The following is a 24,168-nucleotide window of genomic DNA, read 5'->3' on the forward strand; positions in this document are numbered from 1 at the left end:
ATTGTGTGCATGGTGTGTGTGTATTGTGTGCATGGTGTGAGTGTGCGCGTATTGTGTGCTTGGTGTGTGTGTGTATATTGTGTGCATGGTGTGTGTGCGTATTGCGGCATGTTGTGTGTGTGCAGTTCTACCATGCGTGTGACCAGCCTGGTGTTGCGGTTCTGTGCATCATGGACTACGACGCGCTGCAGTTCTGTGACTTCCTGGGTTCCGTGTGTTCCATCTGGGTCACCATCCTCTGCATGGCCCGCCTCCCAGACACTCTCAAATACGTAAGACACACACTCAAATATATAAGACACACACACTCTCAAATACGTAAGACACACACACACTCAAATATATAAGACACACACACACTCAAATATATAAGACACACACACACTCAAATATATAAGACACACACACACTCAAATATATAAGACACACACACACTCAAATACGTAAGACACACACACTCTCAAATATATAAGACACACACACACTCAAATACGTAAGACACACACACTCTCAAATATATAAGACACACACACACTCAAATACGTAAGACACACACACACTCAAATACGTAAGACACACACACTCTCAAATACGTAAGACACACACACTCTCAAATACGTAAGACACACACACTCTCAAATACGTAAGACACACATACACTCAAATATATAAGACACACATACACTCAAATACGTAAGACACACACACACTCAAATATATAAGACACACATACACTCAAATATATAAGACACACATACACTCAAATACGTAAGACACACATACACTCAAATATATAAGACACACACACACTCAAATATATAAGACACACATACACTCAAATATATAAGACACACACATACTCAAATTCATGTCTGTGTTCATGTTAGGTGTGATGCTGATAGCCATGTCTGTGTTAGACTGTGTTCATGTTAGGTGTGATGCTGATATCCATGTCTGTGTTAGACTGTGTTCATGTTAGGTGTGATGCTGATATCCATGTCTATGTTAGACTGTGTTCATGTTAGGTGTGATGCTGATAGCCATGTCTGTGTTAGACTGTGTTCATGTTAGGTGTGATGCTGATAGCCATGTCTGTGTTAGACTGTGTTCATGTTAGGTGTGATGCTGATAGCTATGTCTGTGTTAGACTGTGTTCATGTTAGGTGTGATGCTGATAGCCATGTCTGTGTTAGACTGTGTTCATGTTAGGTGTGATGCTGATAGCCATGTCTGTGTTAGACTCTGTTCATGTTAGGTGCGATGCTGATAGCCATGTCGCTGCAGCTGGACAGGAGAGGTCTGTGGAACATGCTGGGACCCGTGCTGTGTGCTGCTCTGGCCATGCTGTCCACCTGGGTCAGTACACACGCACTCACCGCACACACTCACCGCACGCACTCACCGCACGCACGCACTCACCGCACGCACTCAACTCACGCACTACGCACGCACTCACCGCATGCACTCACCGTACACACCCCACACATCAAACACAGCTTTTGTCTTCAGGACACACAAGGACCATGTTCTCATGTCTTTATAGTGTGTCTATGTATGTTTGTGTATGGTGTGTGCAGGTGTACCGGGGGGTGAGCAGGCGACAGTGTTACCCCCCCTTGTGGCGTCGCTGGGTGTGTTTCCTGCTGCCTGGTCTGGGCAGTGCGCTGGTGGGGGTGTGTCTCTACGTGTTCGCTGAGACGGAGGACAACTACCTGTACATACACTCCCTGTGGCACATGCTGGTGGCCGTCAGTGTGGTGTTCCTGCTGCCGCCTCGACACACACACACACACCCCTGGGGGTCCTGGTGGCCGCGTGTCTGTGGATACACACTCTGCCAGGGCACCAAGGACGAGCTGTACACTGTCACTTAGAACACAAACACTAAACACCTCACACACTTCACACACAACATCATTGTTAATCACTGGTGCTCTTTCTTCTGACCAATCATGTCTTCCTCCTGTCTCTGTACCCTCCATCCTTGTACCCTCCACCCTCATCCCCTCCACCCTCATCCTCTACACCCTCATCCCCTCCACCCTCATCCCCTCCACCCTCATCCTCTACACCCTCATCCCCTCCACCCTCATCCTCTACACCTTCATCCCCTCCACCCTCATCCTCTACACCCTCATCCCCTCCACCCTCATCCCCTCCATCCTCATCCTCTACACCCTCATCCCCTCCACCCTCATCCTCCACACCCTCCACACCCTCATCTCCTCCACCCTCATCCTCCACACCCTCATCCTCTACATACTCTACAAAGCAACATTTTTAAAGCACTTTCCATAATGACAGAAATAAAGTGTGTGTATGGGGCTTATTATCATGTGTTTAAATAAGGACTGGTAATGAATGTAAATATATTTCTGATTAGTTATTGGTGACTCATTTTCCACTGTCTCTCAGTCTGAATCTCTCTCCATGTCTGAATCTCTCTCTCTCGCTCTCTGTATTTTAATATCTCTTTTCTCTATGTCTCCTCTTTCCCTCTGTTTCCATCCCTTTCGCACCTGTGCAAAAGGATAAATGTACATGTTTATTTGCACATGATTGTAAATGTTTTATGCATGTGCTTTCTTTGTTCCTTCTCTCCTTTGTGGGTCAACATTCTAGTGTGCGTAGACATTCTAGTGTGTGTAGACATTCTAGTGTGTGTAGACATTACAGGAAGATGGAAGATACAATTAATTATATTCGATTTTAATATATTGTTTGTGTTTGTATTCATTTTGTGATTCTGAAGAGCAATGCACTGGAAGAAGTTTTTGTTAAAAATCAAGATACACATCTTGAGTTTCTTTTATTCTGTAAAGGGAGCATGCTCTGTGTATACTGGCACTCTGATTGGCTTAGCTGTATCCTCATGGCAGCACAGCTCTGATTGGCTGTTTAACCACAGAGAAGGCTGAGCAAAGGAAGCAGTTGGATTAAGGATAATCTCCAGGCTGGAGTAACATCTGGCTGTGTGTGTCTGCTTATCTGTTGGCGTGTGTGTGTGTGTGTGTGTGTGTGTGTGTGTATGTACTTATCTGGTTGTGTGTGTATACTGGAAGACAGTGATTGGAGCATGCAGATGCAGAATGTAAGCATGGCTTTTATTGAAATGAACATGCATCATCAGACCACAACAACAACAACAACAACAGGACTTGACTGTCAACAACTCACGCTCCCCGCCTGCACCCGTACTAACACCTGTTCTAGGCACATATACACGATAGGTTCTATTCTGCACAGTAAAGCAGGAGGATTTACTCTAGAAAAGGGGATGGGGCTTACACAAATTCTAAGGACGAGGGGCCTGCAAACCAGAGACATGCAGTGGATATGTTTCTATGGTAACAAAGCAATGGTGGTGATCACATCTAGTTGCTACGGCGATCAGACCTGGGACATGGTTGTTGAGTTGGTTCCTGCAGGCCCCGCCCCTTTGCCTCGCCCATCATCATCCGTTGCCTGGGAGACCATGGCAGGGGAGGGGCTAGAGTGACGCTGACGCCTCATGAAGGGAAAAACACTGAGAGAGAAAGGAGGGAGAGGTAGAGATGGAGAGGGAGGGAGAGGTAGAGATGGAGAGGGAGGGAGAGGTAGAGATGGAGAGGGAGGGATGGCGAGGGATGAGAGGGATGGAGAAGCAGGGAGATGTAGGGATGGAGGTAGGGAGAGAGAGGTTATTTTTGTTCAGAGTTGGATATACTGTAGGTTCTGATGTTGTAGAGTTAAAATGATAAGAATAAGAATTCTTATGTTGCGTAATTCTTATGTAGGGTTACAGTTAGGGGTTAGATTATGGTTACAGTTAGGGGTAGGTTATGGTTAGATTAGATTAGGATTAACCAACCTTTTCTTCGTCTCCTGGGGGACGATTGCTTTTTCCAACATGTTCTTATACAGATCAGACTTCAGATACCTGGGAAAGGAGTCCTATACACGCACACATACACAGATGTCACATAAATTACACAGATTAGAGCTAAAGCAGTTGTCAGTGGTCAGGTGTCAGACCTTCTTCATCAGGAAGTATATGTGCATCTGTGCGTCGTCCATGATGAAGCGATGTGGCTGCTGCAGACCCAGCAGTGTCTTCTCCATTGTTTTACTGTCAATGTTCACCCAACGAGATGCTCCAGGAGCCAGGAACTGCCTACGCACACACACACACACAGACCATACACACACACACGGTTAGGGTCAGGGGTGAGAGGGAGTGGGTAGGGTGAGAGGTTAGAGTTAGGGTTGAGAAAGAGAGGGAGTTGTTAGGGTCAGGGTGTGGGGCTAGAGGTTAACTTACTTGTAAACTTCTTGAACCTTCTGGAGGATCTTGGAACTTTCTCCATGTCTCAGATCTTCACAGGCCTGCCAGAAACACAAGTTCTCCGCTGTTTCACACATGCACACACACACACTCACACACACCCATGCACCCATACCCATGCACGTACACATGTGCACACACACACACACACAGAAAAACAATTAGAGGATTTGCTGGTACCAGCTAACACTGGTACCAGCTAACACAGCTCTGGTACCAGCTAACACTCTGGTACCAGCTAACACTATAGTACCAGCTAACACAGCTAACACTCTGGTACCAGCTAACCCTCTGGTACTAGCTAACACTTCCTGGTACCAGTTAACACAGCTAACACTCTGGTACCAGCTAACACTTCCTGGTACCAGGTAACACTTCCTGGTACCAGCTAACACAGCTAACACTCTGGTACCAGCTAACACTTCCTGATACCAGCTAACACTCCCTGGTACCAGATAACACAGCTAACACTCTGGTACCAGCTAACTCCCCCCCCCTCCCTCCCTCCCCTCCCCCCTCTCCCTCCCCTCCCCTCCTCACCACTGAACTCCTTCTCCAGGTAGGTCATGAACTCTCTGGCTCCTAGAGGATCATTCAGGAGCTCCATGAAGCTAAAACTCCACCTCTCCACCCTGAGCTTGGTGGGGACTGCCACCCTGCACACACACTCACACCACATAAGCACACCACACACACATACAAGTGTGTATGACGTGTGTGTATATGTGTGTGTATGGTGTATGTGTATGGTGTGTGTGAATGGTATGTATTGAAGGTGTGTGTATGGTGTGTGTGTGTGAGGTATGTATGTATGGTGTGTGCGTATCTTACGCCTCAGTGTTCATGTTCCAGTGGGAGGTGTCGTCAGAGATCCAGGGGTTGCTAGGGAGACAGCCCTGCATGATGGGGTCATGGTTCTGGTACTGTTCACTGTACTTCACAAAGCTACCACACACACACCACACATAAACACCATACACGCCACACACCATATATATATACACACCCCACACACACAATATGTATATGCACACCCCACACATACACACACAACATTAGTAATAAGAAGACACATAATGCACATGAACACCAACAACATGCCTGAGGAGATTGTGTGGTGTGTGTGTGTTGTGTGTGTGTGTGTGTGTGTGTGTGTGTGTGTGTGTGTGTGTGTGTGTGTGTGTGTGTGTGTGTGTGTGTTGGCATAAGCGTAAGAGGTCAGGCAGCACTCTACTGCATTAGTGCATCTCAATCTTTATATAAGCCTCAGAAAACCTACCACTGTGCGTGTGTGTTGGGGGTGTATCTATGTGTGGTGTGTGTATGTATGCATGATGTGTGTGTGTGTGTGAATAGACTTTACCTCTCAAGGCAAATAGATGACTTTACACGGTTTCGTCCAAGAGCTCTTCTACTTTGTTCAATCTGCAATTCTCAACACACACCATACACATACACCACACACACACCATACACACCACAGAAAGGGGTCCCTGTGTTGGTCAGGCAGTAAATGATGTTGAGGAAGGGTGTGGTGCCGAAAGGCCACAGGAGTTAAGGGTTAATAGTTTAGGGTTAGGAATAAGGGTTAATAGTTTAGGGTTAGGAATAAGGGTTCATAGTTTAGGGTTAGGAATAAGGGTTCATAGTTTAGGGTTAGGAATAAGGGTTCATAGTTTAGGGTTTAGGGACTACGGGTTAATAGTTTAGGGTTAGGGACTAAGGGTTAAGGGTGTGGAACGTACCTCTCTCTTGTAGTAGTCAGCGTTCTGGTTCTGCCAGGAGAGAAGAAAACACCTGAGCAATCATCATTATCTACATGATCCATCATCATTTTCTACATGATCCATTATCTACATGATCTATCATCATTATCAACATGATCCATTATCTACATGATCTATCAGCATTATCTACATGATCCATCATCATTATCTACATGATCTATTATCATTATCTACATGATCTATCATCATTATCTACATGATCCATCATCATTATCTACATGATCTATTATCATTATCTACATGATCCATCACCATTATCTACATGATCCATTATCTACATGATCTATCATCATTATCTACATGATCCATCATCATTATCTACATGATCTATCATCATTATCTACATGATCCATTATCTCCATGATCCATCATCATTATCTCCATGATCCATTATCTACATGATCTATCATCATTATCTCCATGATCCATCATCTGCTATTCCACCCTTTCCTCAGGTCACTATCATCATTAGAAGAACAAAATACTTACTTTGGAATGGTTTACACATTGACAGAAAGAGAGACAGGGCAGAAGTGAACGGAGAAGAGAGGGAAATATAAATAATTCAGAAATGTCTGTATTTATGATGCAGTTTCTTATATATTTAATGAGTATTTATGTATTATCATCATAATTATTTATATATATATACAATATATATACTGGAAGGAAAAGGTCTGACCAATGTGACTCGCGACCCAAGGTGGTTGAGTCTCTCTGGACCAAGTTCCAACACATCACTGGCTCCTAGCTGTAACACACACACACACACACACACACACACACACACACACACACACACACACACACACTAGAACTCAGCACTTAGCCTTCACTTTCCACTCTACTTCCTCCATCTTGTATTCCTCTTTTCTTTCAGTTTGCCCAGTAGAGGGTTAAGGTTGTACTATTTCTTAATTCATAAAGAAAGGAAGTGGAGAGAGATAAAGCGAGGGAATGTAAATGTCGCATCCACCCCTTCCTCCTTCTCCCCTCCCTCCCCCTCTCCTCCCTGCTAGCTCAAGCTTTTAACAGATGAGCTAAATATTTCATATCAGAAATCATATTAAGGGGCTAGTGCACAGAGGAGAACAGACCACAGTATAGCAGAGTACAGGAGAGAAGAGGAGAGTAAAGAGGAGTCTAACACATCAGAGTAGAGTAGAATAGAGCACATTGGAGTACAGTAGAATAGAGCACATTAGAGTACAGTAGAATACAGCACATTAGAGTACAGTAGAATACAGCACATTAGAGTAGAGTAGAATAGAGCACATTAGAGTACAGTAGAATAGAGCACATTGGAGTACAGTAGAATAGAGCACATTGGAGTACAGTAGAATAGAGCACATTAGAGTAGAGTAGAATAGAGCACATTAGAGTACAGTAGAATACAGCACATTAGAGTACAGTAGAATACAGCACATTAGAGTAGAGTAGAATAGAGCACATTGGAGTACAGTAGAATAGAGCACATTGGAGTACAGTAGAATAGAGCACATTAGAGTACAGTAGAATACAGCACATTAGAGTACAGTAGAATACAGCACATTAGAGTAGAGTAGAATAGAGCACATTAGAGTACAGTAGAATACAGCACATTAGAGTAGAGTAGAATAGAGCACATTAGAGTACCGGAGGTCGGTTGATGAGCCAGTACGCCTGCTCCTGACATTCCAGAACTATGCGGTCTGCCTTCTTCCTCTGTTTGGACGCCCTGCAGAGACACACACACACACACTCAGTACACACACACTCAGTACACACACTAAGTACACACACACTCAGTACACACACACAGTACACACACACACTCTAACCCTGAGACTTTGCACAGAGAGCCACACATACACTTAGACTCAGTTTACACACACACACACACTCAGTATACACATACTGAATATACACACTGAGTGTGCAAAAACACTTGGTATGTGTGTGCATGTCAAATTAAAATAAAAGTGTGTGTCTGTGTGTCCATGTGTGTGTTACCTGAGCTGCTCCCTGGCTTGCATCACTACAAAGTCCCAGGTGTGGTTGATCCTCTTGTGCAGCACACTGTAGCTCTCCTGGAGATGGGATGAAGGAGAGGAGAGAGGGATGAAGGAGAGGAGAGAGGGATGAAGGAGAGGAGAGAGGGATGAAGGAGAGAAGAGAGGGATGAAGGAGAGGAGAGAGGGATGAAGGAGAGGAGAGAGGGATGAAGGAGAGAAGAGAGGGATGAAGGAGAGAAGAGAGTGATGAAGGAGAGGAGAGAGGGAACATAGCGGAGGGGTGTAGACAGATGACATCTCCTCACCTTCTCATAGTCCATCAGCTCTCCCTGCTTCCTGATGTTCTTCTTAGCTAGAAAGATGGCTGTTATGGGGAGAGGAGGGGGAGAAGGAAAAGATAGGGTAGGGAGGAGTGGAAGGGAGTGGATGAGCCAAAAGAGAGACAGGTGGATGACTAACCTCTGATCCTTAACCCCTGACCCCTGACCTTGATCCTAAACATCCTCACCATAGTCCAGCTCTGATGGTGGCCACCTTGTACTAGTCCAGAAATATGGAGTCTGAGAGAGAGGGAACAAGAGAGAGGAGAGAGGGGAAAAAAGAGAGAGGGAGGAAGCGAGAGAGAGGGAGAGAGAGAGAGAGAGAGGGGTGGAGAGAATTTTTGAGAGTTTATTTGTAGGGTTACATTTTAAACAGATGGTAGAAGGATGGAGGGATAGAGAAGTATGTAGAAAGAGAAATGAGGGATGGAAAGAGTTGGAGAGGGAGGGATGTACCTGGAAGCGGTAGGGAGTCTTGTCTGGGTGGAGGGAGGGGGGGAGAAGGAGAGAGTCAGACAGAGAGAGTGTAAGACAGAGAGAGAGAGAGAGAGAGAGAGAGAGAGAGAGAGAGAGAGAGAGAGAGAGAGAGAGAGAGAGAGAGAGAGAGAGAGAGAGAGAGAGAGAGAGAGAGAGAGAGAGAGAGCGGGCGAGGTACCTGGAAGCGATAGGGGGACTCATCTGGGCGGAGCATCAGAGCTCTGGGCTCCTTCAGGGGGTAAATATACCCATAATGCACCAGGAGTCCTCCCAGGTGCAGTGCCTCTAAACACACAAGTCAGATCCCCAGGTCAAATAGTCAGACCCAGATCCCCGGGGAATGTGCTGCTTGTTTACAGAAAACACACCTGCTTCCCACTTATCAAAACACAGGGACACAGTGTCCTAGCAGCACCCTAACAACAGCCCCGTCACAACTTAGTAACAGGCCCCCAAGTCATCCCCTCCAAGACACAAACACGTCAGCACATCTGTGTGCAAGCACACATTTGTGTTTGTTTGTTTGTTTTATTTGGATCCTCATTAGCTTCAGCATAAGCTGAAAGCTATTCTTCCTGGGGTCCTACAATCTATCATGTGACAATACAATTTATGACATCACATTTCATACCATACACACAAGACATTATTCAGATTACACAACATTTGAAAATACAAATCATATTTTACAATTAACACAATTAATCACACACAAAAAGAAAAAATACAAATAAATAAATAATATTGAAGAAGTTGAAAAGATTACACTACCCCGAATAGATTTTTTTTAGATTTAAAAAAATAAGATAAAACGAAAAGCCCTATGACAGAATCTCTCTAAATTGATATTAAATATTGAAATATCTTTGAAGGTAATAATTCTTAAGTGATTTTTTAAAACCATACTGAGTGTTTTGTTGTTTGATGGTATTTGGAAGAGAGTTCCATTCACACATTGCTCTGTACCTAACTGAACGTTGAATTGATTTGGTTTTCACTTTAGTTCAAATAAAACTACCTCCTACTGCATGCCTTGTTGGATAATGATATATATCATTACTAAAAGATAGTTTTGAATATAAAGTAAAATGTGTTTTGTTTGTTATAACATTATGTAAAAAAAAACATTAGTGAATACCAAAATCTGTTTTTAACTTTAAACCATGAGGCTTTCATGCATTTTGTCAACATTTGATCTAAACCCACATGAGAGAGCCACATGTGCCGCTTTATTCTGCATCACTTGTAGTTTTCTTATATTAATGTGTGTGTGGTGTGTGTGTGTGTGGTGTGTGTGTATGTGTCTTACCTTCCTCACTCACAGTATACTTCTGCAACAGCCACTCTATGATGTCACTGCCTGTAATGGCAGAATGAGAGAAAGCAAGAAAGATAGAGGGATGGGGAGGAGAAATAGGGATAAGAGGAGAATGAGAGGGATGGTAGGACTGATGTGATGCTTGTCAGAGTGATACCTGATATCCAGATGGAGGAACTCTATTGATCTACTCATCTTTCTTTCTTTCACTTGTCTTTCTCATTCTCTCTTCTACATCCTAATCTCTCTCTATCCGTCCTTCCATTGCTCTCTCTCCATCTCCCTCTCCTATATCCATCTCTCTCTCTCCATCTCTCATATGTTTGTTATCCTGATCCTTCCGTCCTCTGGAAAGCAGAAACCAGAGGATTCCCTAATATACGTCTCTGCATTATTCAGTATAGTTGGCCACACACACACAATCACTCACACACATGTACACACACTCAGAAACACAACACATACAGGGAAATGAAGAGATTGTAGGTGAAAACCATCCCTGTACTGTACATAACTGAAGAAAACCATCTGCTAACTATAACCCTAATCGTCTGTTATATGAACATATTATTTTTACACACATGTACCTGTCATAGCGTGAGGGATGACAGTAATGAGCAGTCTCTGGTTTCTCATCTTCACTCCCATATCTGGGTCCTGCATGGCAACAATCACCTTCTCCATCTGTACAAACACACATACACTTCCCTTATGGATTCCCTACAGTAATAAAATGAGTGTTAACCGTGGCGAAGACAACGCTTAGGAGAAAGCAGCATCCCATGTTCGCGGAGTTGAAATTGTTTTGATTTAGTCCTAACTTGGCCATCCCGACACAGACTCTGGCGAAGTTACCGGACATAGAGAGACACTGGAAAGGACGCAGTATAAGTATTAATGAAAATTAAGGTTTTACCTTTCTGAGACAAGCCATCTGTTCTCGCTGCGCGCCTCCGCGCACCACGGTGTTGATGGTCATCCCGGTAATGTTCTGCGTTCTCGGTAATGCTCTCCTATGGCAAAACTCAACCGAATTGAAAGCGCGCAACAGCACCACTTTTATCTCCGTGGATGACGCTGTGGATCCTGCCGCCCCCTAACCCCTTTTGGATTAAAACGGATTATACAGATGCAAAGTATTTGTGTAACCCTAACAATACAAATCAGATTTAAATGAAAGTGAAAGCGCATCGCATGTATGCATTACATATTGCCATATAGCCTAGTCTTGCAGCAGCGTTGCACTGAAAGGAATCTCTCAAAACTCTAATTACGAGGTGAATCTCGTCAACGGCATTGGGAGTCAGAAACATTACACAAAGACTTAAGACATCTAACACAACAATAGTAATACCTATTCACATCCGGCATAACATCAGTATAATAACTAAACCAACATGACGTCAACTCTTCCACGGAGTTTCATTAACTTTAATCGCAATTGAACAAAATCCGAATTAGCATAATACTGTTTGTCCCACTGAGACACCCGTACAACAGGAAATACACGACGTGTTTCAAGGTACTGTGCGTTCTTTCTGCGCTTCTGCTCCTGTTAGTGGGAATCAAGTGTTAATGTTAAACAGGTGAGAATTACAGCCAAACCGTGCAACCACTACTTTGGATAAAAGCGTTTGCTAAATTTATAAAATAAAGTGTAACTTGTGCAGCGCACGTGCCGCAGCGGGACCTGGCTAAAGCTAGCGAAATTAGCTCACCTAACGTTACATAGCTTCTATAAGATGGCTAGCTAGCGCAGCTGTAGCCTCTTAGCCAACTAGACAGCACAAAAAGCTAGCAGCTGTAGCCTCTTAACCAACTATACAGCACAATAGGTTGTACAGTTGCATGTAACTAGCTTTTCTAAGTGAAAGGGGTATTTTCAGGGTCAAACTCAGTTGCTTGAAGGCAACCTTGCACCATCGGCATGTTGTAGTCTAAACCCGCCAGCATCCTAGCTAACCCAACCTGGTTGGTGTTGTCCGGAGCTAGGACTTGTGGTTGTAAGGGCCATCTTTGTCAGGTTATTGTGACGGTCAGTGTGTAAAAGGACTGAAGTGTTGTTAATCTGACAGGGTGGTGTGTTAGTTGTTGTTAACCCTGCTGCAGTCATGGGGGACATCCGCCAGTCTCTGCTGCGCCGTGACTCGCTGAGTGCGGCCAAGGAGCTTCTGTATCACCTGGATATTTACCTGAGTGGCCAGGTGCAAAACAGCTCCGCCCCTGCGGTGGACACGCCCACTCTGGAGCTGGTGGAGGAGTTCATCCTGCACACACCTAAGGACCGACACCCCACCCCCAGGGTAACACCACACACCACCCAGGGTAACACCACACCCCACCCCCAGGGTAACACCACACCCCACCCAGGGTAACACCACACACCCCACCCAGGGTAACACCACACACCCCACCCATGGGCGGAGCGGCGGGGAGGCTTCTTGAGCCCTGAAGGTTTTCTCAAAAGCCCAGAATCTTTTAGGTTAAAATATGGGTTGTCATTTTCAGCAAATTTCAAAATATGAATCCAACTTAATGTTTATTTCACATAAATTTCAAAAAAACGTTTTTGCGTTCAATTTAATGCCAAAACATTTAGCTTGCACGCAACACGCTCTCACAGTAAGTGTGAAAGACTATCTAGCATCACATCAAACCCAGACTTCGTCCAAGGTTTGGGCTAAGCCCTGAATGTTTACAACACCTGTCCCCACCCAGGTAGAACATAACACCCAGGGTAACACACCATACACTCTACCCTGGGTAACCCTAACCTCATAGACGTTTAGAACAACTTTATTAAAATATTGTATTTATTATACATTGTGTTCACAGTAGGCTAAACAAAGTAGAGGGCTCTGCAGGAGCAGCAGCTGTTGGATAATGAGCTTCTGAATGTGTTTACATTTACCTGTGTGTATGTATGTATATGGTGTGTGTATTCGGTGTGTGTGTGTATATGGTGTGTGTATACGGTGTGTGTGTATGTATATGGTGTGTGTATACGGTGTGTGTGTGTATATATGGTGTGTGTATACGGTGTGTGTGTGTGTATATGGTGTGTGTATACGGTGTGCGTGTGTGTATATGGTGTGTGTATACGGTGTGTGTGTGTATAGAGGATGAATGCCCTGCAGGAGCTGCAGCTGTTGGAGATCATGTGCAGCTGTTTCCTGGAGCAGAGTCGGGATGCTGTGAGACAGCTCATCTTCTCTGCCCTCTTTGGTCTCCAAGGCAACCAGGCGGACGACAGCCGCATGGCATTGCTATGTAAACTGGTTTCTATGGCAATTGCTGTTGGCAGGGTCTCTATCCTGGAGTGTGCTGCTACCTGGTTACAGGTGAGTCAGACACAGTTATCCTACAGTTATCCTACAGTTATTCTACACCTCTCCTCTGGTTGGCACTTGTTACTTTGTGTGAGTGTGTGCATAAATGTGTGTATGCATCTACAGTATAGACATGTTTATATACTGTATACACAGTATGTCTGTGTACAGTGTTTGTATATATATATTTATGTTTATATGTGTATGTATATAGTTATGTACTTGAGTGTAAATCTGATATATAACCTGCAGAGGTATGTGTGTAAATCTGATATATTACCTGCAGAGGTATGTGTGTATATATTATATATAACCTGCAGAGGTATGTGTGTATATTTACAGAGAAGCCACCGTGGGTGTTGTGTGCGTCTGGCCAGGGTACTGGTGGACGACTACTGCAGCCTGGTTCCGGGTTCGGTTCCCACCCTGCGGAACATCCACCGCTCAAGCCCTCGCTTCTGCTGCCAGTTCATCACTGCGGTTACCACCCTGTACGATCTCTCCTCAGGTACCTGACCTCTGACCCCTACTCTGACCTCTATCTCTACCTGACCCCCACCCTGATCCCTACCCCACCCTGACCTTCTGCAACTTGTGTGTGCGTGTATAGGGGAGCTGTGTCCTCCAGTAGATCTCGTCTCCATGGTGATGTCTTGGCTGCAGGAGGATCCCAGTCTCATTCTCATCACCTTCCTGAACACGCCCATTTCAGCCAGCCAGCCAATCAGCTCCCTGGACCTCACCCCCCTGGCTGGCCTGGTGCGCTGGTGTGTCAAAGCCCCGTTGGCCTACAGGCGGGAAGGGAAGCCGAGTCTGACCAATGGGACGACAGAGGTTGGAGCCCTCTTCTCCGCCCTCCACCTGAGTGTTCTACAGGTGTGTTACTGTCTGTGTGTACGTGTGTCAATGTAATGCGTGTACGTGTGTCGATGTAATGCGTGTACGTGTGTCGATGTAATGCGTGTACGTGTGTCGATGTAATGCATGTATGTGTCCCCAGGTGCTGCTGCTCCTGCCGGCGGTCCTGACGGAGAAAGGCATTCTGGGTCGTCTGGCTCTGCTGCAGTTGGACCAGCTGTCCTTGCTCACCTCCGACCTGGCCCGTCTGCTGGAGAACACACACTCCCACACACACGCCGACACGCTCAGCGACATACACACCGACGCACTCGGCAATACACATGCCCAGCTCTGCGTGGACAGGCTAGCCCAGGCTCTGCAAGTCTCCATGGCAACAGGTGCTCTGCTCTGCTCCAGAGGTGAGAGGGTGGGGGAGGAGGAGGGGCCGATGTCATGTCTAAAATGATCAGGAGCTGCAGTGATGTCATATCCTGTTTCCTTTCCAGAGGAGCTGCGAGTGCTGTGTTCCCGCCTTCCTCACAGCAAGTAAGAAGCCATTACCAGGCCAACACACTTTAAATACTTTATTTAAATCCACCAATTGTATTAATGCACAACTTTGATCAGATTTCTAAATGTTACAGATGTTATCTCCACACACACAAACTGATGATGACTTGTCTTCTCACTTGTCCTCCAGTCTCCTCCAGTTGGTGATGTGTGGCCCGGTGCAGCCAAGTGGCTTCTACCCCCACATCCACACCCCTCCTCTGGGATACTGTCCCCTGGCCTCACCCCTACCTCCTCCTCTTGCCTCCCCCCTAACCCCTCACCCCTCACACACTCCCCTGGCCTCCCCCCTAACCTCTCACCCCTCCCATCCCTCTTTCTCTCCCCAGCCCTTCCTTCCAGCCATGTCCTATTCCTTCCATCCTACCCACTGACCACTACCCTAATCCCATCCATCCTACCGACTGTGCAAGGAGGTGTGTGTGTGCGCAAGGATGTTTGTAGGTTGTGTGATTCCGAGGGTGTTTCTGATGAGAAGGGTGCAAGAATGTGTGTGTGTGTTTTGGTGCCCCAAAAAGATCAATCAAATAACTTTTTTGCCAAACGAGAAGTTGAGAGTTGTTGTTCTGTTAAACTTTAGTTCTGTTCAGCTGTAATGATATCTTGACAAATAAACTGCTTTATTTCTACTCTGGTGTTCTTACTCAACAGGGAAGATGTTTACTGTCTTTAGCAGACTAGCATCCTTGCACCATTTTGTCTTGGCGTAAACACACAATCCACCACCGTGAGACTTACCGCCCAGGGGAGACACCTTGATCACGAAGGAGGTTCACCCAGGACAAGGCTCGGCCATTGCACTTCGGCTGTGCTGACCTTTGCAAATTCCCCAAATGCGGAAATCTCGACTGCATAATTTCTGGTAGTGGGGGACTGCGTACACGCTCACCCCCAAAAATGAATGGTCGTTATCCAAGCCTGATAACGACCATTCATTTGAATCGGGTGTGCTGGAGCAGGAAAACATCTAAAACATGCAGGACTGTGGCTCTCGAGGACCAGGGTTGGCCACCCCTGCTCTAGGGTTACCTAGCCAACCACTGCTACAGGGCTCTGCAGAAAACAGCACTGCACTGTGGCCTGTTTGTTAATTAGTTGACCGATGGAGAGGAGGGGATAAGGGAGACAAAGAGATTTGGTGGTTAGATCAGGAGATGGAGTGAAGTGAAGACGTACCAAGTACATCTGAGGCATGGGCACGTGAGAGAGAGATAAGGGATGAGGCTAGCTCACCTACATACACAGTCTACGTGCCAGTAGCTGTCTCGTTCGTGAGGTGTGTGTGTCTGTTGCTTTGACCACTGATAGGTAGCGGTCCAAGCTGATTGCTAACTCAGTTAGCTGGATTTGATTGTTGGCGATTTGTCATTATCTTGGATTGTTCGGTTCTTCGAAGCTCATCCTGGACTGTCATAGCAACAGGTCCGTAAGCTTAAACCTGCTCGGGAGCAGGTTCATTTTATGTAAACACGATTAGATTGAGGCTTTACAAGCAGAGGTGATACAGGAAGTCTGTCACAGACATGTCTTGTCCGTTTTTACTACAGGAACCTGTTGCAGAAGGTGCAAGAATAATAAGCAGAATTTAACATGAAACCAAATTGATTGCTCATTGCGTAATAGATAGGCTCCTTAACCCTTGTGCTGCCTTCGGGTCACATGACCCAAAGGTTCATAACGAACCATCGTTGTGTTTACCCAATTTTACCCAATACAAAAACAAATAAAAATTATTTTCTTTTAACCTTTGCAATGTGGGGGGTCTGAGACAGCCCAACGGTTAAAAGAAAATGCTTCACTTTGTTTTTTTATGCGGTAAAGTTGTCGCAATACGACGGTGGGTCACAATGACTGATGGGTCAGAATGACCCGAAGATAACACAAGGGTTAAGCACAGTGCGATATGCTAGCCTATACTTTTTGAGAGGATAGCCTATCGTTTTTTTGTGAGGGTGTCATTTACATAATACATAACACATATGACATTAAAGATGATAAATGAAAATATGAAAGTATGAAAATAAAAAAAAACATAGGCCTAGCTTACTGTAATAAGCGATAAAACGCGTGGTCACTCCTCTACATTTAATTTGGTCTGCTACTTTTTGCCAGCCCTCTTTCTTGGATTTTGCAGACTTTGAGGTGTTCCCTCAAAGGAACACCTCAAAGGGTTAGGGTTAGAGATCTAACCCATCTCTTTGTTTTATTCGCCATGTAATGTGTTCACACAAACAAGGAATTCTAAGAGCCCAAAACTTGGTCTGGTCTGCTCACCAGAGTGAAAATCCAATCCAAAACATGCCCATAGAGGGGACTCTGATGAGCAGACCAGACCAAGTTTGGGGCATGTAGGGCCTTTCTAGGCAGAGTTATGGGCCAGACAAAAAGGGAAGACAAATATGGTCAAAAATCTTAAAATCCAGTCCAAAACACGCCCGTAGAGGGGACTCTGATGAGCAGACCAGACCAAGTTTGGGGCATGTAGGGCCTTTCTAGGCAGAGTTATGGGCCGGACAAAGAGGGAAGACAAATATGGTAAAAAATATCTAAATCCATAACATGCCCATATAGGGGACTCTGATGAGCAGACCAGACCAAGTTTGGGGCATGCAGGGCCTTTGTAGGCAGAGTTATGGGCCGGACAAAAAGGGCAGACAAATATGGTAAAAAATATCAAAATCCATAACATGCCCATAGAGGGGACTCTGATGAGCAGACCAGACCAAGTTTGGGGCATGCAGGGCCTTTGTAGGCAGAGTTATGGGCCGGACAAAAAGGGCAGACAAATATGGTAAAAAATCTCAAAATCCAATCCAAAACACGCCCGTAGAGGGGACTCTGATGAGCAGACCAGACCAAGTTTGGGGCAGTTAAGGCCTTTTTAGGCAGAGTTATGGGCCGGACAAAAAGGGAAGTCAAATATCGTCAATAAGAAAAAAAATCCAAAACAAAACACGCCCGTAGAGGGGACTCTGATGAGCAGACCAGACCAAGTTTGGGGCATGTAGGGCCTTTCTAGGCAGAGTTATGGGCCGGACAAAAAGGGAAGACAAATATGGTCAATTCTTTTTTAAATCCAATACAAAACATGCCCGTAGAGGGGACTAAGATGAGCAGACCAGACCAAGTTTGGGGCATGTAGGGCCTTTCTAGGCAGAGTTATGGGCCGGACAAAAAGGGAAGACAAATATGGTCAAAAATCGTAAAATCCAATCCAAAACACGCCCGTAGAGGGGACTCTGATGAGCAGACCAGACCAAGTTTGGGGCATGTAGGGCCTTTCTAGGCATAGTTATGGGCCGGACAAAAATGGAAGTCAAATATGGTCATTTTTTTTTTTATCCAATCCAAAACACGCCCGTAGAGGGGACTCTGATGAGCAGACCAGACCAAGTTTGGGGCATGTAGGGCCTTTCTAGGCAGAGTTATGGGCCAGACAAAAAGGGAAGACAAATATGGTCAAAAATCTTAAAATCCAATCCAAAACACGCCCGTAGAGGGGACTCTGATGAGCAGACCAGACCAAGTTTGGGGCATGTAGGGCCTTTCTAGGCAGAGTTATGGGCCAGACAAAAAGGGAAGACAAATATGGTCAAAAATCTTAAAATCCAATCCAAAACACGCCCGTAGAGGGGACTCTGATGAGCAGACCAGACCAAGTTTGGGGCATGTAGGGCCTTTCTAGGCAGAGTTATGGGCCAGACAAAAAGGGAAGACAAATATGGTCAAAAATCTCAAAATCCAATCCAAAACACATCCGTAGAGGGGACTCTGATGAGCAGACCAGACCAAGTTTGGGGCATGTAGGGCCTTTCTAGGCAGAGTTATGGGCCGGACAAAAAGGGAAGACAAATATGGTCAATTTTTTTTTTTATCCAATCCAAAACACCCCCGAAGAGGGGACTCTGATGAGCAGACCAGACCAAGTTTGGGGCAGTTAAGGCCTTTTTAGGCAGAGTTATGGGCCGGACAAAAAGGGAAGTCAAATATCGTCAATAAGAAAAAAAATCCAAAACAAAACACGCCCGTAGAGGGGACTCTGATGAGCAGACCAGACCAAGTTTGGGGCATGTAGGGCCTTTCTAGGCAGAGTTATGGGCCGGACAAAAAGGGAAGACAAATATGGTCAATTCTTTTTTAAATCCAATACAAAACATGCCCGTAGAGGGGACTAAGATGAGCAGACCAGACCAAGTTTGGGGCATGTAGGGCCTTTCTAGGCAGAGTTATGGGCCGGACAAAAAGGGAAGACAAATATGGTCAAAAATCGTAAAATCCAATCCAAAACACGCCCGTAGAGGGGACTCTGATGAGCAGACCAGACCAAGTTTGGGGCATGTAGGGCCTTTCTAGGCATAGTTATGGGCCGGACAAAAATGGAAGTCAAATATGGTCATTTTTTTTTTTATCCAATCCAAAACACGCCCGTAGAGGGGACTCTGATGAGCAGACCAGACCAAGTTTGGGGCATGTAGGGCCTTTCTAGGCAGAGTTATGGGCCAGACAAAAAGGGAAGACAAATATGGTCAAAAATCTTAAAATCCAATCCAAAACACGCCCGTAGAGGGGACTCTGATGAGCAGACCAGACCAAGTTTGGGGCATGTAGGGCCTTTCTAGGCAGAGTTATGGGCCAGACAAAAAGGGAAGACAAATATGGTCAAAAATCTTAAAATCCAATCCAAAACACGCCCGTAGAGGGGACTCTGATGAGCAGACCAGACCAAGTTTGGGGCATGTAGGGCCTTTCTAGGCAGAGTTATGGGCCGGACAAAAAGGGAAGACAAATATGGTCAAAAATCTCAAAATCCAATCCAAAACACATCCGTAGAGGGGACTCTGATGAGCAGACCAGACCAAGTTTGGGGCATGTAGGGCCTTTCTAGGCAGAGTTATGGGCCGGACAAAAAGGGAAGACAAATATGGTCAATTTTTTTTTTTATCCAATCCAAAACACCCCCGAAGAGGGGACTCTGATGAGCAGACCAGACCAAGTTTGGAGCATGTAGGGCCTTTCTAGGCAGAGTTATGGGCCAGACAAAAAGGGAAGACAAATATGGTCAAAAATCTTAAAATCCAATCCAAAACACGCCCGTAGAGGGGACTCTGATGAGCAGACCAGACCAAGTTTGGGGCATGTAGGGCCTTTCTAGGCAGAGTTATGGGCCGGACAAAAAGGGAAGACAAATATGGTCAAAAATCTCAAAATCCAATCCAAAACACATCCGTAGAGGGTACTCTGATGAGCAGACCAGACCAAGTTTGGGGCATGTAGGGCCTTTCTAGGCAGAGTTATGGGCCGGACAAAAAGGGAAGACAAATATGGTCAAAAATCGTAAAATCCAATCCAAAACACGCCCGTAGAGGGGACTCTGATGAGCAGACCAGACCAAGTTTGGGGCATGTAGGGCCTTTCTAGGCAGAGTTATGGGCCGGACAAAAAGGGAAGACAAATATGGTCAAAAATCTCAAAATCCAATCCAAAACACATACGTAGAGGGGACTCTGATGAGCAGACCAGACCAAGTTTGGGGCATGTAGGGCCTTTCTAGGCAGAGTTATGGGCCGGACAAAAAGGGAAGACAAATATGGTCAAAAATCTTAAAATCCAATCCAAAACACGCCCGTAGAGGGGACTCTGATGAGCAGACCAGACCAAGTTTGGGGCATGTAGGGCCTTTCTAGGCAGAGTTATGGGCCGGACAAAAAGGGAAGACAAATATGGTCAAAAATCTCAAAATCCAATCCAAAACATGCCTGTAGAGGGACCTCTGATGAGCAGACCAGACCAAGTTTGGGGCATGTAGGGCCTTTCTAGGCAGAGTTATGGGCCGGACAAAAAGGGAAGACAAATATGGTCAAAAATCTTAAAATCCAATTCAAAACACTCCTGTAGAGGGGACTCTGATGAGCAGACCAGACCAAGTTTGGGGCATGTAGGGCCTTTCTAGGCAGAGTTATGGGCCGGACAAAAAGGGAAGACAAATATGGTCATAAAAAAAAAAAAATCCAATACAAAACATGCACGTAGAGGGACCTCTGATGAGCAGACCAGACCAAGTTTGGGGCATGTAGGGCCTTTCTAGGCAGAGTTATGGGCCAGACAAAAAGGGAAGACAAATATGGTCAAAAATCTTAAAATCCAATCCAAAACATGCCCGTAGAGGGGACTCTGATGAGCAGACCAGACCAAGTTTGGGGCATGTAGGGCCTTTCTAGGCAGAGTTATGGGCCGGACAAAAAGGGAAGACAAATATGGTCATTTAAAAAAAAAAATCCAATCCAAAACATTCCCGTAGAGGGACCTCTGATGAGTAGACCAGACCAAGTTTGGGGCATGTAGGGCCTTTCTAGGCAGAGTTATGGGCCGGACAAAAAGGGAAGACAAATATGGTCAAAAATCTTAAAATCCAATCCAAAACACGCCCGTAGAGGGGACTCTGATGATTAGACCAGACCAAGTTTGGGGCATGTAGGGCCTTTCTAGGCAGAGTTATGGGCCGGACAAAAAGGGAAGACAAATATAGTCATTTAAAAAAAAAAATCTAATCCAAAACACGCCCGTAGAGGGGACTGATGAGCAGACCAGACCAAGTTTGGGGCATGTAGGGCCTTTCTAGGCAGAGTTATGGGCCGGACAAAAAGGGAAGACAAATATGGTCAAAAATCTTAAAATCCAATCCAAAACACTCCTGTAGAGGGGACTCTGATGAGCAGACCAGACCAAGTTTGGGGCATGTAGGGCCTTTCTAGGCAGAGTTATGGGCCGGACAAAAAGGGAAGACAAATATGGTCATAAAAAAAATAAAATCCAATACAAAACATGCCCGTAGAGGGACCTCTGATGAGCAGACCAGACCAAGTTTGGGGCATGTAGGGCCTTTCTAGGCAGAGTTATGGGCCAGACAAAAAGGGAAGACAAATATGGTCAAAAATCTTAAAATCCAATCCAAAACATGCCCGTAGAGGGGACTCTGATGAGCAGACCAGACCAAGTATGGGGCATGTAGGGCCTTTCTAGGCAGAGTTATGGGCCGGACAAAAAGGGAAGACAAATATGGTCATAAAAAAAAAAAATCCAATCCAAAACATTCCCGTAGAGGGACCTCTGATGAGTAGACCAGACCAAGTTTGGGGCATGTAGGGCCTTTCTAGGCAGAGTTATGGGCCGGACAAAAAGGGAAGACAAATATAGTCATTTAAAAAAAAAAATCTAATCCAAAACACGCGCGTAGAGGGGACTGATGAGCAGACCAGACCAAGTTTGGGGCATGTAGGGCCTTTCTAGGCAGAGTTATGGGCCGGACAAAAAGGGAAGACAAATATGGTCAAAAATCTTAAAATCCAATCCAAAACACTCCTGTAGAGGGGACTCTGATGAGCAGACCAGACCAAGTTTGGGGCATGTAGGGCCTTTCTAGGCAGAGTTATGGGCCGGACAAAAAGGGAAGACAAATATGGTCATAAAAAAAAAAAAATCCAATACAAATATGCCCGTAGAGGGACCTCTGATGAGCAGACCAGACCAAGTTTGGGGCATGTAGGGCCTTTCTAGGCAGAGTTATGGGCCAGACAAAAAGGGAAAACAAATATGGTCAAAAATCTTAAAATCCAATCCAAAACATGCCCGTAGAGGGGACTCTGATGAGCAGACCAGACCAAGTATGGGGCATGTAGGGCCTTTCTAGGCAGAGTTATGGGCCGGACAAAAAGGGAAGACAAATATGGTCATAAAAAAAAAAATCCAATCCAAAACATGCCCGTAGAGGGGACTCTGATGAGCAGACCAGACCAAGTTTGGGGCATGTAGGGCCTTTCTAGGCATAGTTATGGGCCGGACAAAAATGGAAGTCAAATATGGTCTTTTTTTTTTTTATCCAATCCAAAACACGCCCGTAGAGGGGACTCTGATGAGCAGACCAGACCAAGTTTGGGGCATGTAGGGCCTTTCTAGGCAGAGTTATGGGCCGGACAAAAAGGGAAGACAAATATGGTCAAAAATCGTAAAATCCAATCCAAAACACGCCCGTAGAGGGGACTCTGATGAGCAGACCAGACCAAGTTTGGGGCATGTAGGGCCTTTCTAGGCAGAGTTATGGGCCGGACAAAAAGGGAAGACAAATATGGTCAAAAATCTCAAAATCCAATCCAAAACACATACGTAGAGGGGACTCTGATGAGCAGACCAGACCAAGTTTGGGGCATGTAGGGCCTTTCTAGGCAGAGTTATGGGCCGGACAAAAAGGGAAGACAAATATGGTCAAAAATCTTAAAATCCAATCCAAAACACGCCCGTAGAGGGGACTCTGATGAGCAGACCAGACCAAGTTTGGGGCATGTAGGGCCTTTCTAGGCAGAGTTATGGGCCGGACAAAAAGGGAAGACAAATATGGTCAAAAATCTCAAAATCCAATCCAAAACATGCCTGTAGAGGGACCTCTGATGAGCAGACCAGACCAAGTTTGGGGCATGTAGGGCCTTTCTAGGCAGAGTTATGGGCCGGACAAAAAGGGAAGACAAATATGGTCAAAAATCTTAAAATCCAATTCAAAACACTCCTGTAGAGGGGACTCTGATGAGCAGACCAGACCAAGTTTGGGGCATGTAGGGCCTTTCTAGGCAGAGTTATGGGCCGGACAAAAAGGGAAGACAAATATGGTCATAAAAAAAAAAAAATCCAATACAAAACATGCACGTAGAGGGACCTCTGATGAGCAGACCAGACCAAGTTTGGGGCATGTAGGGCCTTTCTAGGCAGAGTTATGGGCCAGACAAAAAGGGAAGACAAATATGGTCAAAAATCTTAAAATCCAATCCAAAACATGCCCGTAGAGGGGACTCTGATGAGCAGACCAGACCAAGTTTGGGGCATGTAGGGCCTTTCTAGGCAGAGTTATGGGCCGGACAAAAAGGGAAGACAAATATGGTCATTTAAAAAAAAAAATCCAATCCAAAACATTCCCGTAGAGGGACCTCTGATGAGTAGACCAGACCAAGTTTGGGGCATGTAGGGCCTTTCTAGGCAGAGTTATGGGCCGGACAAAAAGGGAAGACAAATATGGTCAAAAATCTTAAAATCCAATCCAAAACACGCCCGTAGAGGGGACTCTGATGATTAGACCAGACCAAGTTTGGGGCATGTAGGGCCTTTCTAGGCAGAGTTATGGGCCGGACAAAAAGGGAAGACAAATATAGTCATTTAAAAAAAAA

At 45.4% G+C, this 24,168-nt stretch overlaps 3 protein-coding genes and 1 non-coding gene across 6 annotated transcripts in view; 3 read left to right on the forward strand and 1 right to left on the reverse strand.

The window, feature by feature from the left end:
* Positions 1-2,719, forward strand: part of pgap6 (post-glycosylphosphatidylinositol attachment to proteins 6) — a 10,801-nt gene extending 8,082 nt beyond the window's left edge. Inside the window, exons 11-13 of one of the 3 annotated variants that reach the window (XR_009928212.1) lie at positions 126-272; positions 1,010-1,356; positions 1,578-1,607. Coding sequence is in view for 2 of the 3 variants with exons in the window: in XM_062448603.1 (XP_062304587.1) it covers positions 126-272; positions 1,240-1,356; positions 1,578-1,874 (561 nt within the window). In the remaining variant the exon portion in view is untranslated. Of the gene's footprint in view, positions 1-125; positions 273-1,009; positions 1,357-1,577 lie in introns of all 3 variants that reach the window. The other 2 variants (XM_062448604.1, XM_062448603.1) reach the window with 2 other exon arrangements.
* Positions 924-12,040, reverse strand: rgs11 (regulator of G protein signaling 11). The gene is made up of 17 exons (XM_062448608.1): positions 11,137-12,040; positions 10,808-10,904; positions 10,212-10,262; positions 9,081-9,187; positions 8,614-8,665; positions 8,411-8,469; positions 8,104-8,180; positions 7,747-7,828; positions 6,794-6,862; positions 6,070-6,093; positions 5,688-5,749; positions 5,156-5,269; positions 4,865-4,980; positions 4,301-4,388; positions 4,015-4,153; positions 3,851-3,933; positions 924-3,526 (listed from the first exon to the last, which is right to left on the reverse strand). The coding sequence occupies exons 1-17, from the start codon at positions 11,197-11,199 to the stop codon at positions 3,391-3,393; spliced, it is 1,419 nt and encodes a 472-aa protein (XP_062304592.1). The 5' UTR covers positions 11,200-12,040; the 3' UTR covers positions 924-3,390.
* On the forward strand, positions 11,671-15,478 carry ints15 (integrator complex subunit 15). The gene is made up of 8 exons (XM_062448607.1): positions 11,671-11,806; positions 12,309-12,523; positions 13,340-13,561; positions 13,892-14,057; positions 14,160-14,425; positions 14,550-14,808; positions 14,896-14,935; positions 15,090-15,478. Exons 2-8 carry the CDS (start codon positions 12,332-12,334, stop codon positions 15,331-15,333), a joined length of 1,389 nt encoding a protein of 462 aa, XP_062304591.1. The 5' UTR covers positions 11,671-11,806; positions 12,309-12,331; the 3' UTR covers positions 15,334-15,478.
* Positions 15,479-15,689: 211 nt separating this feature from the next.
* LOC134009235 (U1 spliceosomal RNA) lies at positions 15,690-15,853 on the forward strand. The gene has a single exon (XR_009928227.1). It is a non-coding gene; the product is annotated as a U1 spliceosomal RNA (small nuclear RNA).
* The last annotated feature ends 8,315 nt before the right edge of the window (positions 15,854-24,168 follow it).

Source organism: Osmerus eperlanus, chromosome 22 (assembly GCF_963692335.1).
Source record: "Osmerus eperlanus chromosome 22, fOsmEpe2.1, whole genome shotgun sequence".
Classification (NCBI taxonomy): Eukaryota; Metazoa; Chordata; class Actinopteri; order Osmeriformes; family Osmeridae; genus Osmerus; species Osmerus eperlanus.

Coding starts and splice junctions, on each gene's coding strand:
- rgs11 (XM_062448608.1), bottom strand. CDS start 11,199: ATGACCATCAACACCGTGGTGCGCGGAGGCGCGCAGCGAGAACAGATG. Junction 6,863..7,746: donor GGCTCATCAACCGACCTCCG/GTACTCTAATGT, acceptor TGTGTGTTACAG/CTAGGAGCCAGTGATGTGTT. Junction 4,154..4,300: donor AAGGTTCAAGAAGTTTACAA/GTAAGTTAACCT, acceptor GTGTGTGCGTAG/GCAGTTCCTGGCTCCTGGAG.
- ints15 (XM_062448607.1), top strand. CDS start 12,332: ATGGGGGACATCCGCCAGTCTCTGCTGCGCCGTGACTCGCTGAGTGCG. Junction 12,524..13,339: donor ACCGACACCCCACCCCCAGG/GTAACACCACAC, acceptor GTGTGTGTATAG/AGGATGAATGCCCTGCAGGA. Junction 13,562..13,891: donor GTGCTGCTACCTGGTTACAG/GTGAGTCAGACA, acceptor GTATATTTACAG/AGAAGCCACCGTGGGTGTTG.